Here is an 8,567-nt window from a genome sequence, read left to right on the forward strand (position 1 = left end):
AGGGGGTGTAAATACTTTGCAAGGAACTGTGTCCCCCCTGCGAAACCTTGCATCTGTCTCTTTGAGTGTTTCTAAGCAGAAAATGTGTTGTTTACAGATTTTATCCCCTTTTTTTAATCACCCAGGGTGTTAAAAACTCAAACAAATCCTCCAATTCTTCATGCAAATGAATGCAGCCAAGTCTGTAATAAAGAACAGAATCACCAAGGCGGGGTTTGGCTGACTTGTGTGAAATGGTGTGCGTGCATGTGGAGGGGAGGGGGGGTGATTTACTGAAAAGCTCCTGAGTCTGTTTTGGGCATCTCACCAGGAAAATCATGTATTCACCGAGGGGAAAAAAAACTTAAGTGACCTTCCTCAGCGGGCTGCAAGGACGCAGACTCAGTCATGCTGCAATAACAGCGACGCCTGTTGGCTTCCGTTACACTAGCCTGATGGATAGTCCATCTTTGCAATAAACTCCAACACTCATGTTCACAAGAGTATCTCAAAGTTTATTTATTTTCAGAATATTGTGATATAAAAAAAAAACTGTACAATGACACAATATTGCATTCAAATGATTTTATACACTGTTCCCAACATGATACGTTCTTCCTCTCCTGCTCTCTAACATGTTCTGGGGGCTTTTTAAATAGTAAGCATGCTTAGAGATCTGTATTTACACATATTTACTTTTTTTAATTCAATTATTGATTTTTTTCATAGAAAAATAAAATCTCTCCATATACAAGTCTTGCATATGATACACTTCATGTCCAACAAACATCCCAAAGTGATTGACTGGACCTCAAATTTGTCCCCGCCCCCCCACTTAAAGACAAACATATAACAGCAGAGCCGACCCAAGGCATAAGCAAACTGTGCAGCTGCTCTGGGTTCCAAAGCCCACAGGGGTAGAAACAAGGAATAACACATCTTCAGTTATTGTGCAAAATAAAACTTGTGATCATATAAAATGCAGAAGAAAAGCTGAGCCTTCATAGTAATGTTTCAGTTACATGTATGATGCATTATTAGCCTTTCAATATGGCTGACATCAAACAGTTATTTGGGTCCCAAATGAAACTTTGCACAAGGCCCCGTTTAGTCTTGGACCGGCTCTGTTTAGCATAATAAGACGAGAAGACATCTCTCTCGGCTTCAAAGCATCATAAATAAAAACATCTGATCAGTCTGTACATTGCACTCAGAGTCTGTGGGGTTGTGCGTCGCCGTGTCCTAAACATCGTTGTTGGGACAGTGCGTTGGACTCGGGGTGTAAACCGGGATGGCCACGTCGCTGATCTCCTGCACCCTCACCGGTCTGGTTGGCGTAACCAGGACGTAATCGTATTCGCTGTGCAGGACCTTCTCGTAGACGCTCTGTAGCCCCACTGTTTTGGGGATGTGGGCCTGGTAGTAGTTGTCTCTGCGGTTGGGGTCTCGAGGCAGGGAAGCCGTCTTGGGCAGGCTGCTGAAGGAGGAGAGGGTCGGCGCTGGGGAGGGGGCAGCGTTGGCTCTGGTGGCCGTGGGGCTCCAGCATCGATCCGAATGGCCCAGGACTTTACACTCACTGGTGCACGCCCACAGAGCTGATGGAAGAACGAGGTTAGGTTAGATGTTTCTTACAGTGGTGCAGCTCATCTTTATCTTATCTGTTGTTGTTTTCTCTCCTTACCATTTTGTACACCCATGGGAGGCACTAAGCCCCCATCCTTCTTGAGGCCGGTGTCTCCGCTGACATCACTGTCACTGTCATTGAAGTCACTGTCCCCCTTGCCACTGTCTTTCCCACTGAAGGCTGGGTCTCTGGCTGAGATGGTGGTGTAAGAGTTGCCCTTCCAGATGGTGATGGGCCTCACCGCCTCCTTTCCATTCCCATATCCAGGCAGAGTGGAGTATCCCTGCAGGAGAGAGGAAGATAAAGAGCACATGTTAGTGTCTGCTTTATAAACATATCTCCCCCCCAACTTCTCATTTTCCCACAGGAGCTTCTCACCTCGTGTTTATTCCCACGGAGCTTGCTGTTGTTGTCTGAGTCATACACACAGGGCACCTCGCTGCCGTCCTCTGAGGCCGAGCACATGTCGCTGCCTCCCGGGTGAGCCGGCGTGAAAGCACCGGGCTGGCTGCTGTAGGAGTGTCCTTCGAACACCTCCCCTCCTACACCTCCTCCTCCAGCGGCTCCCCCTCCTCCGGCGGCTCCGTGGAGGGGCAGCAGCGGGTTGTCACCGGCGTGCGTCCGGCCCCGCTCCAGAGTGCCCTTCTCCCCGTAGGAGTCGCTGTCCTCTCCGCTTTTTTCACGGCGGCGCCGGTTGCAGGTGGTCGCGATGAGGATGATGGCGAGCAGCAGGAGCGTGCAGCTTCCCGCGAGCACGACGATGATCACCACAGACAGGTCCCACTGCGCGCGCGCCTCCTCCCCGCCTCCTCCCGCCTGGTACACCGTCCTGTCGCTCGGCGGGGAGCCGGCGATGATGAGGAAGTGGAGCGTGGCGGTAGAGGTGAGAGCGGGGCGTCCGCTGTCGCTCACCGTCACGGTCACGCTCAGGGTCTCGTCCACCTCGTGGCTCAGCACCTGGTTCAGGTAGATCTCCCCCGTGGCTTTATTGACGGAGAACACGGAGGGCTCCCCGGTGGCAAGGCCGTATGACAGCTCGGAGTTCACACCCTCGTCAGCGTCCCGCGCCTCCACTCGGGTCACTATGTAGCCCGTGGGCGCGTCACGGGGCAGGAGGACCTCAGCGGAGCCGTTGTTGAGCGGCGGCTGCATGATGACGGGCGCGTTGTCGTTCTGGTCGATGATCCGGACATAGACGCTGGCGCTGCCGGACAGAGGCGGGGAGCCGCCGTCGCTGGCGGTGATCCGGAGCTCCAGCTGCTTCATCACTTCATAGTTGAAGCTCCTGAGCGCGTAAAGCGAGCCGCTGGCCGGATCCAGAGACACGAAGGTGGAGATCGGGGAGCCCATGAAATAGGTGTCCGCTAGTTTGTAAGTGACCTTCCCGTTTGACCCCATGTCCATGTCCCGCGCCACCACCGTGGTGATGTAGGCTCCAGGCGCGTTGTTCTCCACCACCGCCACCTCGTACACTGGTTTACTGAACACCGGCGCGTTATCGTTCTCATCCGTCAGCCTGATGGTGTACTGGGTGATGGTCCTGAAAGGAGGGGAGCCCAGATCCTCCGCTACTACTGTCAGGTTGTATTCGGGGATCTTCTCTCGGTCCAGTGGGCTGGTGCTGACAATCATAAAGCTGTCCTCGTAGGCCTGCTGCAGCCTGAAGTGATCATGTCCGTACAGCGTGCAGTGCACCTGTCCGTTTGCGCCAGAGTCTCTGTCCGAGGTGCTGACCAGAGCCACGAAGCTCTCCCTGGCTGCAGCCTCAGTGATGTACGCTATCCCCGCTGTGATGGAGGTCATCGGGGTGATGGAGATCTCCGGCGCGTTGTCGTTCACGTCCTGCACCTGAACTACGATTTTACACATGGCCGGAGTCGGGTTCGGACCCAGGTCGCTGGCCTGGACGTCAAACTCATAAGTGTTCTTGCTCTCAAAGTCAACCGGGCTCTCCAGAGTTAATCGACCCGTTTTCCTGTCCACCCTGAAAAGTTGCCGTATCTCAGGTGGCACCTGGTTCCCAAACCCGTACACCACCTCACCGTTCAGCCCTTCGTCTGGGTCCTCGGCGTTCAGGTCCAGCAGGAGGGAGCCCACCGGCGCGTCCTCGGGCAGGTCCACTGAGAAGCTGCTCCTGTCAAACACCGGGCTGTTGTCGTTGTAGTCTTTCACCTTGACATTTATGCGCGTCGTCCCGCTGCGGGATGGATTCCCTCCATCCATAGCGACCAGCTCCAGCGCGTAAGAGGCTTGATTCTCCCGATCCAGCTCCTTCATAAGCACCAGCTCTGCATATTTAACCCCGTCGGCCCTGCTGAGCACATCGATGGAAAAGTGGCTGTTCACAGAGATCTGGTAGCTCTGGATGTAGTTCACCCCGACGTCTTCATCCACGGCGAAGTCCAGTGGGATCCGGGTGCCCACCGCCGTGTTCTCGGAGATCTCCAGACTCGACTCTTTTCGGGGGAACTCCGGGGAGTTATCGTTGATGTCCTTGACCTCCACCTCTACGTGGATGAGTTTGAACTGCTCTTTGGAGAAGCTGACCACGTCGAAGGCGATGAGACAGAGCTGGGTGTGTTTGCAGATCCGCTCCCTGTCTATCCTCTCCCCTATCGTCAGCTGCCCGTCGCTCTCCCTGAGACGGATGAAAGAGGAGTTGAACTGTTTCATCATCCTGAAACTGTTCCTGGAGCCTCCTGATGAAGGAGAAGTAGGATAAATGTCCTTAGCTAAGTTTCCAATCACTGTCCCCGGTGCGTCCTCCTCAAATGTCTGATATTTCACCGTTCTGCTTTGCGTGAAAGCTGCAAAAAACAGGACGGAGACGCACAAAAACACCAGCCGCCCTTTCCACCCTGTTTCTCCCATCTTGATTTTCTGAAATTCAGCAAAGTGTCCTCACTGACTCCAACTTTGGAGTTCAAACAAAACGCAAAAAAAGTGTTCTCCTCTCCCTCCTGTCCACTCTCCCGGGCTGTTCTTCAGAACAAAGCCTGTGATAAATATTCCATAGGTCTGTTAATGCGCACTCTGGATGCGCTCCGTTCCCTCACTCACTACTGGAGGTGTGCTGCTCTGTCAGCGCAAGCGGGCTGCAGTGTCTGCAGGAGGGTTTATATGGCGAGGCATGCAAATGAGCCGCACTGTGACCAATCCGGGCTTTGAGATGGAGACGTTCAAAAACTGAGGGGGGCTCTTCTGTGAGACCTCTAAACCCTGTTTAGAGATGCCCGGGCTGTCCGGAGCAACTTGGCATCCAATTTGCGTTTAAAACGCAGAGCTTGATTTAATACTGTTATACTTTCCGTTGCTTGTTTATGTTCCTCGGGCTGTTAAATGAGTCTGCGCACCGACACATGGAGAGGAGGGTGGGGGGCGCTCGGAGATGCGCAGTGTCCCTGAGCTAGAGGACAAAGCATTTGAATAGGAGTGTCTGATGGGACTGCTTTAACTCTGGATACGTTTCAGTGGGTAGAGATTTATACCGAAATACTGTTTGGATTTCTCCACGCGTGTCCCGTGTAACCCACTAAAGGAATAAAGAACAGGAGCCCGTGATGTCCCACTGACCTCTCCACCTCTAAAGCTGGAGGAGACTCAAGCATTAAGCATGCAGGACATAAATTATCATTTCCCTCATCCTCAGCGCGCGCAAATCTACTCAGCCAGACATTAAAGAGCTTTTACATGCGCGTTTAAGGGACTCATAACACCTGCAGCTCACTGTGTCGGAATAATGGAACAGCCGCTGCTTGGAAAAGTATTCAGACCCTTAGAACTTTTCCACATTATCTCACCTATGACCATCAGGGGTTTAACAGTTGGAGGAAAAGGTTCAGAGAGGAGAATCTAAGAAGTGCGGTGTGCATTTATATTGATGGAGGTGTATGCTGGTGAAGATTCTCAGTCATCCAGGTCATAGTTATTCTACAAAAAAGTTAAAAAACGATCCACTGGACTTTGTTTCCAAGTTTGAAGATGTTTCGCTTCCCATCCAGGAAGCTTTTGCAATTCAAAATGTCATAAATAGAGTTGAGTTCGAGGTTTTATACAGTAGCCCAACAACAGACAGGTATGGGGCGTTGCAGGCTAACAAATGAAGCCCGTTGTTTGGCTTCCAAAGGGATGGACCCGTTCATACGTTTCACTTCGCATGTTTTCTTAACAAAAATAAGGCTTTTTTGGGCTACTGTATAAAACCACAAACTCAATGATATTACTGACATTTTGCATTGAAAAGGCTTCCTGGATCGGAAGCGAAGCATCTTCATACTTGGAAACAAAGTCCAGTGGATTTGTTTCTCTTTTTTGGAATGAATATTGATGGAGTTATTAGTTAGAATAACTTTTTGCAGCCATTTTAAATCTTCCAGGGTGTTTCTGCACGTTAAAGAACTAACCCTCAGTCACATTTGATAGAAGGTATGTTTCAAGTCTTCACACAGATTATCAGTTGGTTTTCTTGTCTATGGTTGTTCTAATGATTGAAACTCTCCCAGTGTAGCTCTAACTGCATGTTTAGGGTCTGGGAAAGTCTTTTTTCGCCTCTCTCAGGTTTTCTTCCAGGACCGTTTTGTATTTTCCCCCAACTAGCGTTTTGTTAACTCTATACAGCTAACTCCCCTCTGCTGAAGAAAGGTTTCTACAGTACCATGCCGCCACTACTGTGTTTTAGCCAGAGAATGCAATTTCAGTGATGTGTTTTTGTTTTTCACCCATTTCTTTGGAAGGTGGTCGCCTGACCAGAGAACATTCTGGCTTTTTTTCAAACTTCAACATTGTTTCTTGAGACTTTTGATTTTCTTATAGGCAAGATTTGTTGAGTCCAAAAGCTCCCATTGGTATCTTGGATGTTTTCTCTAAACAATGCTCTCCTTACTGTGTCTCTCATGTTAGTTTGATGTTGTATGTGTGCATTTACCTCACACTGTTCACCATTCTTTTTTAATTATGGTGATAAAATAAAGTCTTGGATATTCTCTACATCCTTCTCTATGAGCTGTCTACTGTCTTCCTTTTTCTTAGTGACGCTCTTAGTATATTTGTAAATATTCTCTAACAACTATTTATGCTCAATAGTAAACTGTTTACCAATTAGGTAGCTGGTTTATCTGGGGTACCGGAATAAATGGGGTTAAATGAAAATGCACGGCCCATTTCATAGCTGTTTTATAGCTAAAACAACACAACATTTTTAACATACTATTTTTGTTTTAGTCTACAATGACACGCTACCCTTTGTTGGTCTAGTTCCTAATGAAATATTCTGAAATTTGTGGCTGTAAGATTCACTGAAAACACAATTGTTTTATGTCCTACCTTGCTAACATGAAACAACTGTGTTAAAGTAACTAAATATGATTAAGTAAATGCCAAAAACGGCTGTATTATTATTTTAAAATGCACAGTAATGAAAGGCAAAGGGGTATCAATGGGTTTCCCAGATTACATCCTGAAGAATGTGGAGTAACTGGTGCTAAAAGCATGATTTCATAAATTCCATACATTTACTCTGCCTCCTGTTCACTAATCCCCCCACTGTGCTCTAATCTAATAATTGTTTGTCTTTCAGATCATATCTTCAGCTACACAGGGACTATCTGCACTTAAACATTGATTTTATTCTAATTCAGCCTCAGCTCAGATCGGCTCACGAGATGCCTTGTGCAGGAAGAGACACAGAGGGGAGTTTTTTTAAAGCAAGCCTAAGCAACGACCCCGTTGGCCATGCAGTTCTCATTGGCCTCGGCTGCCAGAACAGAGAGGCGCAGGTGAAGACGCACAAACACTCTCAGCTTTTACCCGTTACAAATAGGATTTGGCTCTAAAAGCAGTAGGGGGGATTTATTAGGATTTCAATGGTGAGATTATATCAAAGGCATATGAAGCCCTCGTTAGCAGTGGTGGGATAATGGCATGGCGGGGTCCCCCTTTGCAGCCGTCCTCGCCGGTATTGTGGGCCCTCAGAATCTGTCCACGGGGGCCCTCGCCCTCTCTTGCCCCACACAAACCCCCCAGCCTAACTGTGGCATAATGAGGCAAAGCCACATGTAGCCTTTGTTGCACCACCCCCTTCCTCCCCCTCCCCTCCAGATCCAGAAACAGTCCCGGCTACGACTCCTTTCATTACTTGGAGATGGGAGATGAATTGCTCCGGACACCAGGGTCCCCCCCATTAAAATACATTTAGAGACAGAACGGAGCCCCGTCACGGCTCTTTAGGAGATTTTCTCATTCTTCCTATAGGGCTCGCTCACTCTTTCCTGACCCCTCCTCATTCTGCACCCCCAGCCTTTTTCAGGGGCAACACTTGCCTTGCACTGGAAGCTAATACAGGTTGGCATGTTCTATAAAGAACCCATCTGCCACTGAAAGTCAAATAGAAGGCACCTGAATGAACAAACCCAGCTTAGTTGGGCCTGTCCTAAAGAAGCAGGCATGAGACTTTGATTGATTAATGACATCACTTTCCAATTACCCCTGAAGAATGAGATCACCTCATGACTTTATGCTTTAAATGATTCAGACATGAGGTCCTGAGGCTTTTTGAAGGTTTTTCCAAGTTTCTGCTAACCGGGATATATTATGCAGTATGTGCACGGTACAACTGGTTGACAAAAGAAAGAAAAGGTAGGCGTTTATTCATTGGCCCCGCATGATTAAATGAAGGATGCCATTTGAATGCCGATGGCAGTTTGAACATTTCCAAGTTTGAAACTGGGAACATTAGCAAAAAAGTTCCTTAAATCTGAAATCCTCAGTGTTAAACTGCATATCTTGCTCATCCTGGATTTTAAAATTCAACATGACTGCCTGTCATTTAAAGCATGCATCCACAGTGAAACAACAGCTCTAGCACTGGTGTTGGTTTAAATCTCATTACATGAACATTACTATAAAATCTCATATAGATTCCCACAAATTCCCATTAAGTGGACCTGTGAGCCTCCATTCTCCATCA

General features: G+C 48.6%; 1 protein-coding gene across 1 annotated transcript; it reads right to left on the reverse strand.

The window, feature by feature from the left end:
- Nucleotides 1-473: 473 nt before the first annotated feature.
- On the reverse strand, nt 474-4,758 carry pcdh8 (protocadherin 8). Its single transcript, XM_015378065.1, has 3 exons — nt 1,982-4,758; nt 1,661-1,886; nt 474-1,574 (listed from the first exon to the last, which is right to left on the reverse strand). The coding sequence occupies exons 1-3, from the start codon at nt 4,472-4,474 to the stop codon at nt 1,222-1,224; spliced, it is 3,072 nt and encodes a 1,023-aa protein (XP_015233551.1). The 5' UTR covers nt 4,475-4,758; the 3' UTR covers nt 474-1,221.
- Between the last annotated feature and the right edge of the window lie 3,809 nt (nt 4,759-8,567).

The sequence above is a fragment of the Cyprinodon variegatus genome, unplaced genomic scaffold (genome assembly GCF_000732505.1).
Source record: "Cyprinodon variegatus isolate N-32 unplaced genomic scaffold, C_variegatus-1.0 Scaffold163, whole genome shotgun sequence".
In the NCBI taxonomy this organism is placed as follows: Eukaryota; Metazoa; Chordata; class Actinopteri; order Cyprinodontiformes; family Cyprinodontidae; genus Cyprinodon; species Cyprinodon variegatus.